Source organism: Chlorocebus sabaeus, unplaced genomic scaffold (genome assembly GCF_047675955.1).
Source record: "Chlorocebus sabaeus isolate Y175 unplaced genomic scaffold, mChlSab1.0.hap1 unalloc_scaffold_95, whole genome shotgun sequence".
Taxonomy (NCBI): domain Eukaryota; kingdom Metazoa; phylum Chordata; class Mammalia; order Primates; family Cercopithecidae; genus Chlorocebus; species Chlorocebus sabaeus.
In genome coordinates this window covers 134002-155859 of record NW_027328314.1, presented here as the reverse complement: position 1 = coordinate 155859, position 21858 = coordinate 134002, and the positions used below count along the sequence as shown (strand labels likewise).

The following is a 21858-nucleotide window of genomic DNA, read 5'->3' as shown; positions in this document are numbered from 1 at the left end:
GCACAGAGCTTGTGGTCAACTTGAAGGTCCAGAATGGATTTATGGCGGTGGCACGGGAAGGAAGAATGGATTTAGAAACAGGTTAGAAACAGAAATAGTAGCATCTGGTGACGCTTTCATCTGTTTATTTTTTAATAGAGATGGAGTCTTGCTGTGTCACCTGGGCTGGAGTGCAGTGGTGTTATCACAGCTCACTGCAGTCTTGACCTCCTGGGCTCCAGTGATCCTCCCATCTTAGCCTCCTGAGTAGCTAGGACTACGGTTGAACCACTGTGCTTGACTGAATTTTCTTTTTTTAATAGAGATGGGGTCTTGCTGTGTTGCCCTGGCTGGTCTTGAACTCCTGGGCTCAAGTAATCTTCCTGCCTCAGCCTAGTAAAGTGCTAGGATTACAGGTGTGAGCCACCATGAAACCTGGCCCAAAATAACTTCCTTTGAACATTTCTTAATGTGTAATTAATTAATTCAAATCAATATTTAACTTTAACCTCTGATGAGTGTTTTCTAAAAGATGAGGCTGGGTTGGAAAGCAAGGGGAGAAGCCCACTGTCCACAGGTGGCTGCAGATGCCAGGGGCACTTTCTCGCTGGAGTCTGCCCGGCTGTCGGAGGTTATATGTGGCAGGAGCAGTGAGCGTCAGGTCCAGGGTTTCTGCTGTTTGGCTTACAGAGCGGGAAGCCCGCACACCCACTTGGAGTGTGGGTCGGACAAGATGGCACAGTGGTGGGGTTTGCTTTCCATCTGGGCCATGAGTGTCCTCCCTGCAAGTGACGTTTTGGCTCCACCACCTCTGAGGGTGCACCATGGAGGTGATTTCAGCCCAGGTTTACTTCTCCTTGGATTTCAGGATGAGATGAGAGTGGGGAAAAGAATTCCCTTAAAGCCCTGCATTGAGGGGAAGGGGAGTTAAATTAGTTTGATCTGTTTTGTTTGGGAGGCAATTCAAAGGGATTTAAACATTGTTCAGGGTTCTTACTGTACAGTTCTCCAAAGAGTTTTGTTATGAAAAGGTTCTAGATGATTTAGTTGATGTGAATCACGCGTAAATCGAGGGACAGAGGCCCTGGGGAGTTGGTGCTAGGCAGCCCCTCATCTCCTGTTTGCTCACCGTGTGCACGAAGGATGCCGGCCCAGGACACGTGCGTGCAGATGCTGAAGACCGCAGGCTCCAGTTCTCATCCACTGTATGGGCTGACTCATGCTGATGGCTTTGCTGCCTAGCTCTCCTGATGTCTCGCCCTGTCCCCAGGTTGGGATTTGTTCTGATGGGAGTACTGGGGAACTTTGCCCATCGGTTCCATACTTGAAGAGTTGATTTTAAGCATGGATTGCTGGGCTGCTCCGTAGGGCAGAGTCTGAGGGCTGGTCAAGTTGGTCTGTAAAAGGCCTTGGCAGAAGCATGTGGTTTACATGTGGCAAGTGGGGACCGACAGCACCGGGGCAGGGAAGCCGTAAATCGTTGTTGAACAATTTGAAACTCTATGGAGGGAGACAGCATGGATAGAAAACTTGAGGGTAAACAGTCCATATTAGCTGAGTTTTAAGTGCTCCAAAGTAGTCAGCATTCTGTGCATTTAAGAAAATGGCTGTTTTTTTTTTCTTCCTGAAAACTAGAGAGACCAAAGAAAAATCCTGTGATCTCCGTGAGAGACCTCTTGTCTTGAGGGTTTTTAACTTTATCAGCATCAGTAATGTTAACAACCATTAAGAAACCCCACTGGATAGGTTTTGTGATATACTTACTTTTCACATTCTGAGCTGGTGGCCTTGTGCCTTCCCAGTGTCCCCTGAATGTCCTCAGCATCCCCTGTGTGTGGCACCCGTGTCTCGTGGTTGAACTGTCCCCTAAGGTTCTAGGTGTCCCCTCTCTGTGGTGCCCACGTCTCCTGGTTGGACTGTCCCTGAGTGTCCCGGGTGTCCTTTCTCTGTGGTGCCCACATCCCCTGGTTGGACTGCCCCTTCGTGTCCTGGGCATCCCCTCTCAGTGGCGCCCACGTCTCCTGGGTCTCCTTGTTGGACTGTCCCTGAGTATCCTGGGCGTCCCCTCTCCGGTCACTCATGTCCTGGGTTCCATTCAGCCTTTTTGTTTATAGCAGGTCCTATATTAAACCTTTCTGTAGAAGTTAACTTTAAATAAAAAGAGTTGGCCAGGCACGGTGGCTCACACCTGCAATCCCAGCACTTTGGGAGGCTGAGGTGGGTGGATCACCTGAGGTCGGGAGTTCGAAACCAGCCTGACCAACATAGAGAAACCCCGTCTCTACTAAAATTATGAAACTTAGCCGTGCGTGGTGGCGGGTGCCTGTAATCCCAGCTACTCGGGAGGCTGAGGCATGAGAATTGCTTGAACCTAGGAAATGGCGGTTGCAGTGAGCTGAGATCGTGCCACTGCACTGCAACCTGGGTTACAGAGTGTGTCAAAAAAAAATTATTTAATATATTTATGAGGTATTACAGCTTTTTTTGTTTGCCCTAATTTTCACATGTCCAGGAAGAGTTTTAGTGGCTTATCCATGAAAAGTTTCCATTTTTCGTTTGGACTGAATCTGTTTTTTTTTTTTTTTTTTTTTGAAACAAACTCCCAAATGCTTCCTTTATTTATACCTTTAAGGAAGTGTTTCTCAAAGGGAAAAATTGGATAATTATGGTATATTCTCTGCAGGAAATCATCCTTGATTGATTTTGCTTAGCTGAAGTTAGGTTTATCATCAAGCTCTGGTATACTGGGATTGTAGGGTTGTACCCTGTGTTGTTGGAGTGTTACTGTGGCATGGTGATAAGTGGTTAGGTTTTACTGGGATTGTAGGGTTGTAGCCTGTGTTGTTGGAGTGTTACTGTGGCATGGTGATAAGTGGTTAGGTTTTACTGGGGTTGTAGGGTTGTAGCCTGTGTTGTTGGAGTGTTACTGTGACATGGTGATATGCGGTTAGGTTTGGCATGAAGCTCTATTGTACTGGGGTTGTAGGGTTGTAGCCTGTGTTGTTGGAGTGTTACTGTGATGTGGTGATAAATGGGTAGGTTTTACCGGAGTCATAGGGTTGTAGCCTGTGTTGTTGGAGTGTTACTGTGGCATGGTGATAAGTGGGTAGGTTTTACTGGGGTTATAGGGTTGTACCCTGTGTTGTTGGAGTGTGTGACTGTGGCGTGGTGATAAGCCCCTGTGTGTTCTGCACTGAGGTTCTGCTCAGGCCTCAGTGCAGCTGTGGAGCGGGAGCAGTACAGAAGAAGGAGCTGTGGCTGCACTGGCAAAGCTCATGCTCCCCTCGGGGAGACCAGCATGGATCTTGTCGGAATCACCATCTCGAGGGTTGCCAGGAGGCGGTGGTGCAGTGTGACAGGAGGCGCCCCAGCTGGGGGTGAGGGTGCAGAAGGGGAGTCCCAGCCTTGCCTTAGAGCACAGTCAGCCTTTCCTGTCCTCACGGTTCCTGTGGGTCGGGGTTTGGGAGTGGCATGGGGGGACGTTAGGGTGCAGTCCTCACGCTCCCTGAAGGTTGGGTTGGGCTTAGGGGCCCTTCTGAGGTGTGGGCTGGTGCTGGCCTCTGCCTGGGCCTCCCTAGGAGTGCTTGGGCATCCTTGTGCTATGACATCTGCGTCTCCCAGGGTGTGCGGTGAGAGCAAGTGGTCGCCACAGCCAGGTAGAAGCTCTGGAAGGGACCCTGAGCGGGAAGGCACACAGCTAGGCCTCCACCCGCCCTCCTCATCAGAAGTGTGGCTGGGCAGGCGGCTTGAGCTCAGCAGTTTGGGCAACGTGGCGGAACTCTGTCTCTACAAAATACAAATATTAGCCAGGTGTTATCCCAGCTACTGGGGAGGCTGAGGTGGGAGGATGACTTGAGCTGAGGTTGTGCCACTGCACTCCAGCCTGGGTGAGGGAACCAGACCCTGTCAGAAAAACAAAAAGATGAAGACGAAGAAGAGTGTGACATAGAATCTGGCCCACATTCGCTGGAAGGGGAATCGGCTTGACTTGTAAAGGAAGGGTTGTTGAAGAGTGGAAATGTTTTAAGACCACGGCACCTTGTTATTTTAATATCCCCCTCAGATTCTTAGAACAGTGGGATACCTGGTGAGCCGGCTCGGGGATGCCTCCTTTCCCGGCACACAGTGTGGATTCTGTCACGGCTGGTGGTGAGGCACCGCGACATGCTCAGCAGTGCTGGTGACGGAGGACTAAGACAGGCCTTCCTTTCCGGAAGGTGAGGGCTTAGCTGGAGGGATGTCATCACTCTTGAAAGGTGGATTATCCAGCGAGGAGCAAACACTTTCGTGGTAGAGAACAGCAAACATCAGAGGAGCTGGACGGCGTTTTTGGGCTGGGGCCTTTTTTGGGTTTTATCTGCGCAGCCCCAGCTCTGCGGCGGTGCTCGGTGTGTGTGAGGAGCTTGGCGTTTATTTGCTGAATACAAGTACAGGGCCTGTGAGGGCCAGAGAGACAGGTGAGCTTGTGGGCCCACCGGTTGCCCAGTGCAGCGGACGGGTGTGACCGGGTGTCCTCAGGGACAAGCAGGCTTTCCCTGGCGACTGTTGGGCATTCACTCCCCAGGAGTCGGTTCCGTTCCTGACGTGTTGGCATTGGCAGGACTCCAGAGCTGAAAGCTGCTGAGCCTTGCGATGCCTCACTGTGCTCGTTAGAAAAGTGGAGCTGATAGCCTTCTTAGTAGGGTTATGAGAGTGAAATATGGTGCTTGACTCAGGATAGCATGTGGTACGCACCAGATGCTAAACTCGTTTCTGTCTGTCTGTCATACATCCCAGCTGCTGTTGCTGTGTAAAGGGCTGTGGTGTGAGACAACAGCAACCGTCTAATTTTCTCACAGACTCTGTGGATCAGGAGAGCTCACAGCAGCAGGCTTAGTTCTGTCACTGATACCTGGGGCCTCGGCTGGGGAGACTCGAGGTTCGGGAGGTGGTGACTCATGGGGGGCCGCGGGAGCTGTGCCTCTCACGCACCTGCCCTGGTGCTGGCTGTGAGGGACCCTCTGGGCTGTGGCATCCGCAGGGGCCTCTCCCCAGGGCTGCTGCTCTTCCTCACAGGGGAGTATCTGGATCTGCAGCCCAGGAGGACCAGGTGGAAACCCATTGTCCTGGGAGGCCCACGATGCCTTGTGTCCTGGGTTGAGCCCAGCAGCCGCGGAAGGAGCACAGACTCCTGCGCGCAGCAGTTGGGACGTGAGTCTGTTGTGGCTGTTTTTGGAAAATACGGTCTGACACAAGATATTTGAAACCCACGGAGTATTTGTCCTTCCTCTGTTGTTCGACTGCTGTTGTAACTTGTTTTCACTTTTATTTTGTAATATTTAATAGTTTTTGAAGTAGCCAAAGGGATACATTTTATAATAATGTGTCATTTTAGACTAGTGAATAATTTTTAAAAATCTGTATTTCTGTTACCTTTTATTCCAGGAAGTAGAGAAGTATTTTCTGGCATGTCAAGAATTAACTGCCATTGATTTAAATGGCCTGATGGAAAAGCTGCTCACTGGAGCACAGACAATTAATTATTTTAAACTTTGAACCTTCTAACTTTATACTTTTTTATTTAGAGAAGAACCAAAGATGATACCTGGAAAGCAGATGACCTCAGAAAACATCTCTGGGTAATGATCGTAACGATTTGGATTTGGGGTCTGTGAGGGACTCGTGGGGTCTGTGAGGGACTCGTGGGGTCTGTGAGGGACTCGCGTGGTTTTCTTGGACCCACTTTACCTGGTACACAGCACTGTGTGACTTTGGTTACGTGCGCCTCACTGCAGAAATACTTTCCAATCAGAGGTGAAGGCGTGCAGCTCACAGTCCCTCTGGAACGTTTGTTAAGCCAGCTGGACCCTCCCACCGCTCGTGGGGCCCTGCCAAGGCTCAGGGGCCTCCGCACTGCTCCAGGGTGGGAGTGCTGGCTTCAGGGGCTGCAGCGGTGGGGTGCGGGGAGGGGCTTTGGGACGGCGGCGGGGTGGGGGGAGGGGCTTTGGGACGGAGAGAGTCCTTGTTTGTATAGGGCCCAGGTGGTTTGTGTCTTAGCGATTTTAAAACACAACTTGGGTATCTCTCTTTTAACACGTGTAGTATTTTATTTGTTTATTTTTAATTAATTTTACTCTATGTTTTAGAGATGGGGTCTCACCCTTTTACCGAGGCCAGAGGGCAGTGGTGAAATCATAGCTCACTGCAACCTTGACCTTCTGGGCCTAAGCTGTCCTCCCGCCTCAGTCTCTCGAGTAGCTAGGACTACAGACATGAGCCACCAGGCCTGCTACTTTTTTAATTTTTTAATTTTTTGGGTAAGATGCGGATCTTGCTGTGTTGCTCGGGCTAGCCTTGAACTCCTGGCCTCAGGCAATCCTTCTGCCTCAGCCTCCCAAAGTGCTGGGATAGTAGGTGTGAGGTACCATGCCTGGCCCTACTTATTTTTTTGAATTTTACTTTATTTTTCACATTTAGGGGTTATAGGTGCAGGTTTCTTACATGCGTATCTTGCGGAGTGGTGAAGTCTGGGCCATTAGTGCGCCTGACACCTGAATTGTACCTGACACCCGAATTGTACCTGTCACCCGAATAGTGAACATTATACCCGATAGGTAATTTTTCACCCTCTGATACACGTAGTATTTTACATTTGATTTGCCGATAAATGCGAATGTCCATGATATCAGGGGTGTGGGTGGGCAGTTGTAGAAATCTAAGCTTGACTCCATGTCCTTTAGTGTTCTAAGAACCTCCATGACCCGTCTAGGATTGGAAACTGAGATTGGAAAGCAGCTGAATGCAAATATGTTTTAAGGTCCTTCAGCTGTATGTGCTTCTCACATTCAGGTATTAAAAGTCTAATGGAAATCTGCCTTCCTGGTCACGGAGGACCCTTTGTTCTCTTGTTTTAGGCCATACAGTCAGGCGGTTCCAAGGAAGAAAAGAAGCACAGAGAGAAGAAGCTGCGTAAGGAGTCTGAAATGGACCCTCCTGAACACAAGGAGCCGAGGTGGAGGGATCCCGACCAGGATGCCAGGAGCAGAGACAGGGCGACTGAAGTCCACACTGCTAAGGAGAGTCCTCGTGGGGAGAGGGACAGAGACAGACAGAGGGAGAGGAGAAGAGATGCAAAAGACCGGGAGAAAGAAAAGCTGAAGGAGAAACATCGAGAGGCAGAAAAGTCTCACAGCAGAGGAAAGGACAGGGAAAAAGAAAAAGACAGAAGGGCCCAGAAGGAAGAGCCCCGGCAGACCGTGGCCCGCCACAACCTGCTGGGCCAGGAGACACACGACCGGCAGCTCCTGGAGCGGGCGGAGAGGAAAGGCCGCTCAGGTGGGTCCCTGTTTGCCTTCCTGCAGGGCTGTTTCGCTGCTGGTGACAGGTTGATAGCCCACTCCCTCCTCTCTCTCCCTCCCTCCCTCCCCTCCCTCCCCTCCCTCCTCTCCCTCCTCTCTCTCTCCCCCATCCCCTCCCCCCCTCCTCCCTCCCCTCCCTCCCCTCCCTCACTCCCTCTCTCAGTCCCCTCCCTCCCTCCGCTCCCTCCCCTCCCCTTCCTCCCTTCCCTCCCTCCCTCTCCTCCCTCCCCTCCCTCCCTTCCCTCACTCCCTTTCTCAGTCCCCTCCCTCCCTGCCATCCCTCCCCTCCCTCCCTCCCCTCCCTCCCTCCTCTCCCCTCCGTCCCTGCCATCCCTCCCCTCCCTCCCTCCTCTCCCCTCCCTCCCTCCCTGCTGTCCCTCCCCTCCCCTCCCTCCTTGCCATCCCTCCCCTCCCCTCCCCTCCCTCACTCCTTCCCCTCCCTCACTCCTTCCCCTCCCTCTCTCCTTCCCCTTCCTCCCCCCCACTCTCCCTCCCCTCCCTCCCCTCCCTCCCCTCCTCCCTCCCCCCTCACTCCCCTCCTCCCTCCCCCCTCACTCCCCTCCCTCCCCTCCCTCCACTCCCTCCCTGCCTCCCCTCCCTCCCTCCCCTCCCTCACTCCCCTCTCCACTCCCTCCCCTCCCTCACTCCTTCCCCTCCCTCACTCCACTCCCTCCCCTCCCTCACTCCCTCCCTTCCCTCCCTTCCCTCCCCTCCCTCCTACCCCCTCCCCTTCCTACTCTCCCTCTCTCCCTCCTTCCCTCTTTCCCCTTTCCTTTGTTTTTTTTTTCTGGACAGGGTCTTGCTCTGCCCCCAGGCTAGAGTGCAGTGGTGCCATCACAGCTCACGACAGCCTCAGCTTCCTGGGCTTAAGTGATCCTCCCACCGCAGCCTCCCAAAGCATTGGCATTACAGACAACAGCCACTGTGCCCAGCTGGCTCTATTTCTTTTATTTATTTATTTATTTATTTATTTATTTATTTATTTATTTTAAAAGTTCTTGCTGTTTGGGACATTTTCCTCTTTTGAAATGTTCATTCATTATTGTTGTTTTCTCTCATAGTTTTCACAAATGTTTTATCTTTGAAGTTAGATATTCTCTCTCTTGTGGGGGGTGTGTGTGTACTTTTTATCATTGTTCTCTTTTGGTATTTTAAAAACTCATTCAGGCCAGGTGTGGTGGGTCATACCTGTAATCACGGCACTTTGGGAGGCTGAGGTGGGAGGATTGCTCCAGCCCAGGATTTTGAGACCAGCTTGGGCAACATAGGGAAACTCCATCACTACAAAAAATAAAAAAATTAGCTGTGTGTGGTGGTGCTTGCCTGTAGTTCTAGCTATTTGGTAGGCTGAGGTGGGAGGATTCCTTGAGCCCAGGAGGTTGAGGCTGCAGTGAGCTATGATTGTGTCACTGCACTGCAGCCTGGGCAACAGAGTGAGACCCTGTCTCAAAAGAAAAAACGAAAACTCAAAAAACCATTTAGCTAGCCAGACGTGGTGGCTCACGCCTGTAATCCCACACTTTGGGAGGCCAAGGTGGGTGGATCACCTGAGGTCAGGAGTTCGAAACTAGTCTGGCCAACATGGTGAAATCCTGTCTCTACAAAAAATACAAAAAATTTAGCCAGGCGTGGTAGCATGCGCCTGTAATCCCAGCTACTCAGGAGGCTGAGGCAGGGGAATTGTTTGAACCAGGGAGGTGGAGGTTACAGTGAGCCGAGATTGTGCCACTGCACTTTAGACAGAGCCTAATTAATTTTAATAGTAGCTGTCCTACTATTTAATGTTCTTTTCAAAATGATTGTTTTTGACGTTTTTGGTATTTATTTGTGATAACATCTTTTGTTCTCACATCACCCTTTTTTTGGCTACCTGCTCGTTTTTTCAACGTGGTGTTGAAAGGAATTGTACTGGAAAGACTTTTGAAAACTGATTGTAGACTAGACTCTCTCAAGTTCTTTCCTCTGTACGTCTCTTCTCATCTCCTTTCTTTCCGCACCGCCCGTCTGTGCAGTGTGGCCTTTATCCAGGACTGGGTCCCCAGCCCTCTTCTCCAGCAACCCCTTGCCCTTGCTGGCTGGATCTAGTCTCATGGTTTTAAATACTGTTTGTCTCTGTCCTCATTTCCAAGTTTTTACCCCCAGCTGGGCATTGTCCCTGAATTCCAGGCTTGTGTATCCCCTGTGTTTTGATGTCTAATAGATAACACAAACGCAGTGTACCCCACACGGAGCTTCCAGTAGCCCCTCCACACCGGCTGTGCTGCAGGCTTGCCCATCTCAGTCGATAGCACGTGCATCCTCGCGTCCTGAGGTCAAGACCTGGGACGTATCCTGATGCCCCGCTTTCTCTTCCAGTCTCTCGGAGAGTCCTGGGGTTTCCGCCTTGAAAATCTACCTGGAGCGGGGCTCTCCCTCTGTAACCCAGACTCCTAGAGGAGTGCTCAGTGCTTGGTAAATGCCTTTTTTTTTTTTTTCTGAGGAGGAGTCTCGCTCTGTCGCCCAGGCTGGAGTACAGTGTTGCAGTCTCGGCTCACTGCATCCTCTGTCTCCCGGGTTCAAGCAGTTTTCCTCCTCACCCTCCCGAGTAGCTGGGATTACAGGCGCACACCACCACGCCCGGCTCATTTTTGTATTTTCAGTAGAGATGGGGTTTCATCATGTTAGCCAGGCTGTTCTTGAACTCCTGACCTCGTGATCTGCCTGCCTCGGCCTCCCACAGTGCTTGGATTACAGGCATGAGCCATCGCACCCAGCCTGGTAAATGCTTTTTGAGTGAATGCACTTTGCCTCAGTGGTCTTTGAAAGTTTAACTTTGCCCTGATCTTTTAAAGTGTCCACTCTCTGAATTTTACATCTGATGCCTTTTTTGTGTGCAGATTCAGAAGTGAAAGTCCAGCTTTCCTTGTTGGATGATGCTTTGGTGTCATCGGTACCTGCCTGGCTCTGCCCCCTGTCTCTCTTGCAGGTCATGCTGGGCCTTGGTGCTTCAGCTTCCCCAGCCCAGGATGGATGCTGTAGCCTGGTGCCCTGGGGGGTCTGCTGCACTTGGCTTCCTTGTTTATTCAGGGGCCTCTGACTTCCTTGGTCCCCTCAGCAGTGGGGGTGCCAGGAGGTACGGGGGCTGCTCTGGGTCCTCAGTGCATCCAGGAGGGCAGGCGTTTCCCTGGAGCTCACATTTGGCTAAAGTGTTTGGCTGACTGGGCTCATTCTCCTGTTCAGACTAAGCTCTTCTTCTGCGTGACGCGCAGAAACCCTGAAGGCTGTATGAGTTTGGTCTGGTTCCCTCTTGAATTTCCAAGGGTTACTCAGACATTTGCCTGGTTGCTTCAGCAGCAAACTGAGCGAGGCAAGAAGTCTCTCTGTTCCTTAGTGTAAGAGTCTGTCCTCATACTGCTGTAAAGAAACACCCAAGGCTGGGGAATTTATAAAGAAAAGAGGTTTAACTGGCTCACAGTTGTGCAGGCGTACAGGAAGCGTGGCTGCGGAGGCCACAGGAGACTTACAGTCCTAGGGGAAGGTGAAGGGAAGCGGTCATGTCTTACAGGGCCGGAGCAGGAGGAAGGGAGAGAGTGGGGAGGTGCCACGTACTTTTAAACAACCAGATCTTGTGAGAACTCACTCAGTATCACAAGAACAACACCGGGGGAAATTCACCCCCGTGATCCAGTCACCTCCCACCAGGTCTCACCTTCAGCACTGGGGACTGTGTTTCAGCGTGAGATTTGGGTGGGGACGCAGATCCAAACTGAGATCGCCATGTTCATCTCCTTCTTCATTTTGATACTAGAACTCTTCATTCTTGAATTGGAGACATGTGTTTTAGTTGAAGAATATTTTTAAATACATATTAATAAGCATAAAATGTGCAATACCGTCCATAGCAAGATGTTAAAAGAACTTTTTGATGTGCTAACATTTGGGAGTATTAAAAATATGTTTTACTTCTTGTAGTAAGTAAAGTAAGAAGTGAAGAGAAAGATGAAGACTCTGAAAGAGGAGATGAAGACAGAGAAAGAAGATACCGAGAAAGAAAGGTATACGAAGCAAGGCCTGGGGAAAGGTTTTCCAAATGTTGCCAAGTAAAGGATATTTTAAACGTTATTGTTAGAAGCATTTTTAGAAAATGTCCTAAGCCAGTTTTCAGGCCTGGAAAAGGCCTTCAGCACTGTGTGTAGTCAGTTTCTTTCTCCCCATGGTCGAATGTGTTTTTCTGGTTCCAAAGGTAATTTGTGATTATTTTAGAAAATTTAGAAGATATAGGCCGGGTGCAGTGGCTCACGCCTGTAATCCCAGCACTTTGGGAGGCCGAGGCAGGCAGATCACAAGGTCAAGAGATTGAGATCATTCTGGCTAACACAGTGAAACCCCATCTCTACAAAAAATACAAAAAAATTAGCCGGGCGTGGTGGTGGGCACCTGTAGTCCCAGCTACTTGGGAGGCTGAGGCAGGAGAATGGCGTGAACCCGGGAAGCGGAGCTTGTAATGAGCCGAGATTGCGCCACTGCACTCCAGCCTGGGCGACAGAGCGAGACTCCATCTCAAAAAAAAAAAAAAAAAAAAATTTAGAAGATACAAATAAGTAATAAGAAAATAAAAACTGTCTAATCCTACCCCACAGGTAAGTATTGATAGCATTTAGGTATGTATTTTCCAGGTCTGTATATTTGTGTATGTATAACACTGTTTTCTTTAGTTAGATTTTTACTGTTTTATAAATTGTTTAAACGGAACACATTTTGAGCCTTTTCCTGAGTGATCCTGTCTCTCTCCGTGTTTCAGTGCGTGCGTGGCTTAGTATTTCGCGGTGTGGATGTGTTGGTGCTCTCGAGGCACCTGTGGTTTTGGACACTTAGGTTGTTTCTGTGTGTTTGTGTTTTCTCTTTAAATTATAAAGACATCCAGATGGTATGCTTTTTGGTTTGTTCATAATTATTTCCTTATGATTAATTTCTGGAAATGAACTTGCTAGAAGTAAATGTAAACTTACCCCATTTGCTTTACATAAAAGTTGTAATTATTTATATCATCAGAGCATAATTCCTCCTGTCCTAAGCAGGAGCTGGGCATTATCGTCATTTAAAAGTTTTGCTCTTTTGATTCAGAAGAAAATGGCATTTCTGGGCATTTTTAAAAGCAGGTTTACTGTCTTTTGTTATTTACCACTTGTGTACTTTTGCTTATTCTTTTTCTCTTTTTTATTTTATTTTTATTTTTTAGAGACAGGGTCTTGCTCTGTCACCCAGGTTGGAGTGCAGTGGTGTGATCATAGCTCACTGCAGTCAGGAATTCCTGGGTTCAAGCAGTCTTCCCACCTTAGCCTCCCGAGTAGCTGGGACTACAGGTGTGTACCACCAAACCTAGCCCAGTTTTAAATTTTTTGTAGAGACTGGGTCTCACTGTGTTGTCCAGGCTGGTCTTGAACTCCTGGAACTCCTGGTATCAAGTGATCCTCCCACCTCGGCCTCCCAGAGTGCTGGGATCACAGGCGTGCGCCACTGCACCTGCTCTTGGCTGATTTTTCACTGGTGCATCTTACTGGTTTGTAAGAGTACTTTAAAGGTTAACTCTCTGCCAGTCATTTATGTTGCTGTTTTTGGCTGGTGTTGAATTGGACCTGGGGGATTTTTATTTTTGTAAGTAAGTTTAAAATCATGAAGTAGCCAGGTCTGTGCTTTTACCAGGTCTGTGCTGTTAGCAGGTCTGTTGTTGATGGAACGCTCTCTCCACAGCAAAGTTACATGAGTTGTCACCTGTGTTTTTTTCTGGGTCTTTAACTTTTTTAAAAAAAAAGGATTTAAATTTGGCCAGGCGTGGTGGCTCACGCCTGTAATCCCAGCACTTTGGGAGGCTGAGGCAGGTGGATCACGAGGTCAGGAGATTGAGACCATCCTGGCTAACACAGTAAAACCCGTCTCTACTAAAAATACAAACAATTAGCAGGGTGTGGTGGCACGTGCCTGTAGTCCCAGTTACTTGGGAGGCTGAGGCAGGAGAATCGCTTGAACCCGGGAGGCAGAGGTAGTGGTGAGCTGAGATTGCGCCATTGCACTCCAGCCTGGGCAACAAGAGTGAAACTCCATCTCAAAAAATAAAAAAAAGACGACTTAAATCTTTAATTACACAGAGTTTATTTTGATGAATGGTGTGAATGGTTCTCTAACTTTGAGGTGTTTGGTCAGGGAGGGCATTAGCAAGTTTTCCGTAGGAAGGTCGCCCTGGCAAAGATGAGTCGGGTGGATGGGAGTTGGGGAGAATTGAGGAAGGAGCTGAGTGAGGAGACTGTTGGGTCCACAGGAGACCCCCCCAGGGAACTGAGAGATGCGGAGGGTGCCACAGACCTGGAGTCCAGTGGTCCCTGGTTGGGGGTGAGCAGAGGAAACTCCACGTGAAGGGACAGGGACGGGCACAATCTGGGGTCTGTTGAACGCGATGTCAGGGCTCCCAGAACTAAGAGTCCAAGCCAGCAGTATTCCGTTGTGGTGACCTGCTCTGCAGCTTGGGATGGAGATGACCGCTGGTGCCCTGAGCATCTGCAGTGTTTTCATCGCAGAGATGACTAAACGCTGGTCCCATTTTCAAGACTCTATCTGCGTGGGACTAATTAGGAGAGAAAGAGTGATATGACGTGTCCATGTGAGAGATGTGGCAGCCTTGTGCTGTCGTACTCACCGGAGAGGGCATCTCTCAGAGAAGTCAGAGCTTGAGCAGGAGGGACCCCAGGGCTGGCGGAGCTTAGGCTGAGGGCCACAAGCATGAGGGATGAGGCTGTGGAGACCAGGAGGGCCGACGGTGAGTGCCGGGCGCCATGTAGGGAGGCCGGGAGGGCGCCATGTGGGGAGGCCGGGAGGGCGCCATGTGGGGAGGCCGGGAGGGCGCCATGTGGGGAGGCCAGGAGGGCTGGCTGTGAGTGCCGGGCGCCATGCGGAGAGGCATTGCTTTCTCTGTGGGAGCGAGGTGGCTGGGGTGCAGAGAGTTTACTGTGTAACGTTGGGGTGGCAGCAGTGTCTGACCGTGCACCATGACACGAATAGCGTTTTTCCTTACAGAAGGGTAACAGATTAAGTTTTCAGGAATGTATCTGACAGTGGAATTGAGGAGTGAAGGGGGCAGTGGTAGTTCTATAAGTTTTCCTCCTTTTGTTATAACATTTATAAAGACAGCACAGTTGTCCTTTGGTATCCATGGGGTAAGGGCTCCAAGACCCCCTCAGATACCAAAATCCATGAATACTCAAGTCCCCCGTATAAAATGGTGTAGTGTCTGCATATAACCTACACACATCCTCCTGGATGCTTTAAATCATCTCTAGATTACTTAAAATCCCTAGTGCAATATAAAGGAGATGTAAATAGTTGTTATTGTTTAGGGTGTAATGACAAGGAAAAAGTCTGTATATGTTTAGTACAGACATGATTTTCTTCGAATGTGTTTGATCTGTGGTTGGTTGGATCTGTTGTTGCGAAACCCATGGAGAGGGAGGCCGGCTGCGCTCCTGTTTGACGTGCTCCTGTGTTTCTCAGCTTGTTGTGTTTTACAGCTGCAGTACGGAGACAGCAAGGACAACCCTCTCAAGTACTGGCTTTATAAAGAAGAAGGTGACAGGAGACACAGGAAGCCTAGAGACCCAGATCGAGACAAGAAACACCGAGAAAAAAGCAGCACAAGGGAAAAAAGAGAAAAATATTCCAAAGAGAAAAGTAATTCATTCTCTGAAAAAGAAGGGGAAGAAAGACATAAAGAAAAGCGACACAAAGAAGTCCTTCATTTTGATGATGAGAGGCACCGAACCAGTGTGGATAGAAAAGAGAGATCAGCAAAAGACGAGCACAAGAAAAGGGAATCCAAGGTACCCCTTCCGATGCTTCGTTGCCTTCACAGCCGCCATGAGGTCAGCGCTCTCAGAGGAGGTTTACAGGGTCGTGTCGCCAGACAAAGTTGAGATTTGTGGCCTGGTAGTAGTAATTTAGGAGAAATGCGACTCAGGTCTTGATGATGTGGTTAGTACAGACAGATTACTGATCTCCTAAGAAAAGTGATGTCACATATTTTGATTATATTGTGAATGTACTTTTAACAGATATTTGGAAATCTATCATAAAATTTTGAAATCTGGCTGGGTGCGGTGGCTCATGCCTGTAATCCCAGCACTTTGGGAGTCAAAGATGCGAATCACCTGAGGTCAGGAGTTTGAGACCAGCCTGACCAACATGGTGAAACCCCGTCTCTACTAAAAATAAAAAAATTAGCAGGGCATGGTGGCATGTGCCTGTAATCTCAGCTACTCTGGAGGCTGAGGCAGAGGAATCGCTGGAACTCAGGAAGGAGAATCGCTGGAACCCAGGAGACATAGGTTGCAGTGAGCTGAGATCGCACCACTGCACTCCAGCTTGGGTGATGGAGTGAGACTCTGTCTCTCAAAAAAAAAACAAAAAAAAATTTGAAATTTAACATTGAAAAGGAAGCTGGTAGGTTTTAAAGTGGAAATTAAGTGAATAATTAGCAAACGTTTCAACCAGAATTGGTATAAGTTTACAAAAAAAGCAAAACAAGGCAGAACAAAAATGTAAAAGCATTGATTGCAGAGGATCTAATTTCCCTCCGAGGTCTGTGGTTTCATCCCTGTACTTAGGATTTTCCTAGAGGTGTTTTAGCACCTTTTGTTCTCAGCATGCTTTTTGCTGCTCTGTTTTTACAGAATCTGAAGCTAATATGATTTTATTTACCTGTTTCTTGGTGATGCTTCCTTTAAGATGGAAGCGAAATCTTTGCAAGGGTCAGATGGTACCTGAGGCTAGGGGAGAGTCACGCCTTCAGGGATGAGACTGGAGGCCTCAGCAGAAGCGCAGGACCTGGATCTCCCAACCTGAATTGACACAGCTGAGGAAATGCATGTAGAGCTGGTGACCACTGCAATGTTTGCTGTAAAACGCAAAAGCCAGTGGGTTAGAACTGGGAGCCCTTAGAACAAGAAGCAGTTGTGTTACGAGCAGAAGCCATCTGGCTCCCGGCCATCTCAGCCACTCTTGCGCTGTCCTGTGTGGGGTCTGAGTCCTTTAACCTCCCTTGCCTTTGCCCCGAGGGCCTTTCCTCACTGAGACCCCACTGTCTCCCGCAGCCCACGCCCTCCGTGTGTATCAGGGCCTTGGCCGTGTTTCTTAGCAGGTTTGAGGCAGTGCCGGTTCTGCTACCCACATCTGCAATGTGGAAAGCCCGTGGACTCCCTCAGTCAGCCACACTGAAGGTTAGATGAGAAGCAGCTCCCTGAGGACAGATATTAATTTTTTTTGGTTTTTATTTATTTATTTATATTTATTTATTTATTTTGAGATGGAGTCTCGCTCTGTCACCCAGGCTGGAGTGCAGTGGTGCGATCTCGGCTCATGGCAAGTTCTGCCTTCCGGGTTCACGCCATTCTCCTGCCTCAGCCTCCTGAGTAGCTGGGACTACAGGCGCCTGCCACCATGTCCAGCTAATTTTTTGTATTTTTAGTAGAGACGGGGTTTCACCGTGTTAGCCAGGATGGTCTCGATCTCCTGACCTCATGATCCGCCCGCCTCGGCCTCCCAAAGTGCTGGGATTACAAGTGTGAGCCACCGCGCCCGACCGTTTTTTTTGTTTTTAAGTCTCTTTCCTTAGATCAAAACTTCATCATTTTCTCTCAACGTTGTATTATGAACGTTTTTAAACATACAGCAAAGTCGACATAATTTTCCAGTGAACACTCACGTACCCACAACTTAGACTTCACCACTCACCTTTTATTGAATTTGGCTGTTCTCCATTCCCTAAATCACGTTTAATTACTGGAAGTGACTTAGGTTACATGTGCTTAGTTCCACCCAGAAATGCCTTTCTGGACATAGATTTGGCTTTTATTAAAGGTGGATGAGAAAAATGGTCTATGAAGAACATTATCCTGTACTTTTGTAAAACCACTGCCTTCAAATTAGTCCCAGAAGAAAGATTATTCAGATGACTGACGTTTTCTTTTTAAGACAAGTTGTTCCTATCTGAGTGGCTTGTGTGCTGGGCATGGTTCTAGGTGCTGAGGATACAGCTGTGAACAAAACAAAAATTACTGTTCTTATGGTGCTTATGTTGTGTTGGAGAAGCCGTAGGATAAAGAATTACCAAAAAAAAAAAAAAATCAAATCTCAGACAGGTGTGGTGGCTTACACCTGGAGTCCTACTACTCAGCAGGTGGGAGGATCTCTTGAGCCCAGGAGTTCAAGACCACCCTGAGAAATAGAGTGAGACCCCCCCATCTCTACCAAAATAAAAATAAAAAATTAGCCAGGCATGGTGGCACACGCCTGTAGTCCCAGCTACTACAGAGGCTGAGGTGAGAGGATCACTTGAGTGGAGGAGGTCAAGGCTGCAGTGAGCTGTGATCGTATCACTGCAGTACAACCTGGGTGGTAGAGTAAGACCTTGTCTTAAAAGAAAAAAGAGGCCAGGCACGGTGGCTCACACCTATAATCCCAGCACTTTGGGAGACCAAGGCAGGCGGATCACTTGAGGTCAGGAGTTCGAGACCAGCCTGGCCAACATAGCAAAACCCCGTCTCTAGTAAAAAAAAAAAAAAAAAAAAAAAAAATACAAAAATTAGCCAGGTGTTGTGGCACATGCCTGTAATCTCAGCTACTCGGGAAGCTGAAGCAGGAAAATTGCTTGAACCTGGGAGGAAGAGGTTACAGTTTGCTGAGATCGTGCCACTGCACCCCAGACTGAGAGACAGATTGAGCCTTCATCTCAAAAAAAAAAAAAAAAGAAAAAAAAAAAGAAAAAGGAAGAAATGAACAGATACATGATATAACTTCAGGAACGGTGATCGAGCATTGTATAATTAAAATTTTCCTTTGCGTTGACTTTTAGAAATTCAAAACTTTTGCGGCTTTTGATACTCAAAATTAGTATCAACTCAGATGTTCTTCAGCTGAGTACTCTGTGAACCTGCTGCTTGATGTAATTATCCTGTGGTTACCATAAAGTGCAAGGGGCACTGTTAGTAATTGTAACTGGGACTGTTCCTAGGGATAGATGTTCTCTGTGATTGTCTCTCACTTTCTCTATATGATATTTTTTCTTTCTTTCTTTCTTTCTTTCTTTTTTTTTTTGTTTTGAGCCTGAGTCTCACTGTATTGCCCAGGCCAGAGTGCAGTGGTGTGATCTTGGCTCACTGCAGCCTCCACCTCCCGCGTTCAAGTGATTCTCCTGCCTTAGCCTCCCTAGTAGCTGGGATTACAGGCGTGCGCCTGGCTATTTGTGTGTGTGTGTGTGTGTGTGTGTGTATTTTTAGTAGAGTTTCGCCATGTTGGCTAGGCTGGCCTCAAACTCCTGACCTCAGGTCATCCGCCTTCCTTGGCCTACCAAAGTGCTGAGATTACAGGCGTGAGCCACGGTGCCCAGCCTCTATATGATTTTTTGATGTATGATTTTAATTAGAATTATGTAACTTTTATTGTAAGCTTTCTCCAGTTATCAATTAGAGATACAAAGGGTATGAGTAAGTACAATAAATATACAAAATGTTCTTCTAAGCTTCCTGACCAGTGACTTCTTTAATAGAGGAATACAGTGGCCTCATTATCCTATCTGTCACACCTTTATCCTTTTATTTATTTTTATTTTTAAATTTTTTTTCTTTTTTATTATACTTTAAAGTTCTAAGATACATGTGCACAACATGCAGGTTTGTTACATATGTATCCATGTGCCATGTTGTTGTGCTGCACCCATTAACTTGTCATTTACATTAGGTATATCTCCTAATGCTCTCCCTCCCCCAGTCCCCCACCCCACAACAGGCCCCAGTGTGTGATGTTCCCCTTCCTGTGTCCAAGTGTTCTCATTGTTCAATTCCCACCTATGAGTGAGAACATGTGGTGTTTGATTTTCTGTTCTTGTGATAGCTTGCTGAGAATGGTTTCCAGCTGCATCCATGTCCCTACAAAGGACACGAACTCATCCTTTTTTATGGCTGCATAGTATTCCACGGTGTATATCTGCTACATTTTCTTAATCCAGTCTGTTACTGATGGACATTTGGTTTGGTTCCAAGTCTTTGCTATTGTGAATAGTGCTGCAATAAACATACGTGTGCATGTGTCTTTATAGCAGCATGATTTATAATCCTTTGGGTATATACCCAGTAATGGGATGGCTGGGTCAAATGGTATTTCTAGTTCTCGATCCTCGAGGAATCGCCACAGTGTCTTCCACAATGGTTGAACTAGTTTACAGTCCCACCCACAGTGTAAAAGTGTTTCTATTTCTCCACAGCCTCCCCAGCACCTGTTGTTTCCTGACTTTTGAATGATTGCCATTCTAGCTGGTGTGCAGTGGTACCTCATTGTGGTTTTGATTTGCATTTCTCTGATGGCTAGTGATGATGAGCATTTTTTCATGTGTCTGTTGGCTGCATAAATGTCTTCTTTTGAGAAGTGTCTGTTCATATCATTTGCCCAGTTTTTGATGGGGTTGTTTGTTTTTTTCTTGTAAATTTGTTTGAGTTCTTTGTAGATTCTGGATATTAGCCCTTCGTCAGATGGGTAGATTGCAAAAATTTTCTCCCATTCTGTAGGTTGCCTGTTCAATCTGATGGTAGTTTCTTTTTCTGTACAGAAGCTCTTTAGTTTAATTAGATCATATTTGTCAATTTTGACTTTTGTTGCCATTGCTTTTGGTGTTTTAGACATGAAGTCCTTGCCCATGCCTGTGTCCTGAATGGTATTACCTAGGTTTTCTTCTAGGGTTTTTATGGTTTTAGGTCTAACATTTAAGTCTCTAATCCATCTTGAATTAATTTTTTGTAAAATGTTTAAGGAAGGGATCCAGTTTCAGCTTTCTACTTATGGCTGGCCAGTTTTCCTAGCACCATTTATTAAATAGGGAATCCTTTCCCCATTTCTTGTTTTGTCAGGTTTGTCAAAGATCAGATGGTTATGAATGTGTGGTATTATTTCTGAGGGCTCTGTTCTGTTCCATTGGTCTGTGTCTCTGTTTTGGTACCAGTACCATGGTGTTTAGGTTACTGTAGCTTTGTAGTGTAGTTTGAAGTCAGGTAGCATGATGCCTCCAGCTTTGTTCTTTTGGCTTAGGACTGTCTTGGCAATGCGGGCTCTTTTTTGGTTCCATATGAACTTTAAAGTAGTTTTTTCCAATTCTGTGAAGAAAGTCATTGGTAGCTTAATGGGGATGGCATTGAATCTATAAATTACCTTGGTCACTATGGCCATTTTCACAATATTGATTCTTCCTATCCATGAGCATGGAATGTTCTTCCATTTGTTTGTGTCCTCTTTTATTTCATTGAGCAGTGGTTTGTAGTGTTCCTTGAAGAGGTCCTTCACATCCCTTGTAAGTTGGATTCCTAGGTGTTTTATTCTTTTTGAAGCAATTGGGAATGGGATTTCACTCATGATTTGGCTCTCTGTCTGTAATTGGTGTATAAGAATGCTGGTGACTTTTGCACATTGATTTTATATCCTGAGACTTTGCTGAAGTTGCTTATCAGCTTAAGGAGATTTTGGGCTGAGACGATGGGGTTTTCTAAATATACAATCATGTCGTCTGCAAACAGGGACAATTTGACTACCTCTTTTCCTAATTGAATACCCTTTATTTTTTTCTCTTGCCTGATTGCCCTGGCCAGAACTTCCAACACTATATTGAATAGGAGTGGTGAGAGAGGGCATCCCTGTCTTGTGCCAGTTTTCAAGGGGAATGCTTCCAGTTTTTGCCCATTCAGTGTGATATTGGCTGTGGGTTTGTCATAAATAGCTCTTACTATTTTGAGATATGTTCCATCATTACCGAATTTATTGAGAGTTTTTAGCATGAAGGGCTGCTGAATTTTGTCAAAGGCCTTTTCTGCATCTGTTGAGATAATCATGTGATTTTTGTCTTTGGTTCTGTTTATATGCTGGATTAAGTTTGTTGATTTGCATATGTTGAACCAGCCTTGCATCCCAGGGATGAAGCCCACTTGATCATGGTGGATAAGCTTTTTGATGTGCTGCTGGATTCGGTTTGTCAGTATTTTATTGAGGATTTTTGCATTGATGTTCATCAGCGATATTGGTCTAAAATTCTCTTTTTTTGTTGTGTCTCTGCCAGGCTTTGGTATCAGAATGATGCTGGCCTCATAAAATGAGTTAGGGAGGATTCTCTCTTTTTCTATTGGTTGGAATAATTTCAGAAGGAATGGTACCAGCTCCTCCTTGTACCTCTGGTAGAATTCGTCTGTGAATCCGTCTGGTCCTGGACTTTCTTTGGTTGGTAGGCTATTAATTATTGCCTCAATTTCAGAGCCTGTTATTGGTCTACTCAGGTCTTCCTGGTTTAGTCTTGGGAGAGTGTAAGTGTCCAGGAATTTATCCATTTCTTCTAGGTTTTCTAGTTTATTTGCGTAGAGGCGTTTATAGTATTCTCTGATGGTAGTTTGCATTTCTGTGGGGTCGGTGGTGATATCCCCTTTATCATTTTTTATTGCATCTATTTGGTTCTTCTCTCTTTCTTCTTTATTAGTCTTGCTAGCGG

At 47.3% G+C, this 21858-nt stretch overlaps 1 protein-coding gene across 3 annotated transcripts in view; it reads left to right on the top strand.

The window, feature by feature from the left end:
* Positions 1 to 21858, top strand: part of LOC103247283 (cytoplasmic dynein 2 intermediate chain 1-like) — a 109053-nt gene that overhangs the window by 6226 nt on the left and 80969 nt on the right. For 2 of the 3 annotated variants that reach the window (XM_073014341.1, XM_073014342.1), the window contains exons 1-5: positions 1189 to 1249; positions 5544 to 5597; positions 6873 to 7293; positions 11268 to 11350; positions 14855 to 15163. In XM_073014341.1, the coding sequence (XP_072870442.1) occupies positions 1199 to 1249; positions 5544 to 5597; positions 6873 to 7293; positions 11268 to 11350; positions 14855 to 15163 (918 nt within the window). In that variant the 5' untranslated portion in view covers positions 1189 to 1198. Of the gene's footprint in view, positions 1 to 1188; positions 1250 to 5543; positions 5598 to 6872; positions 7294 to 11267; positions 11351 to 14854; positions 15164 to 21858 lie in introns of those variants that run through there. The other variant, XM_073014340.1, reaches the window with a different exon arrangement.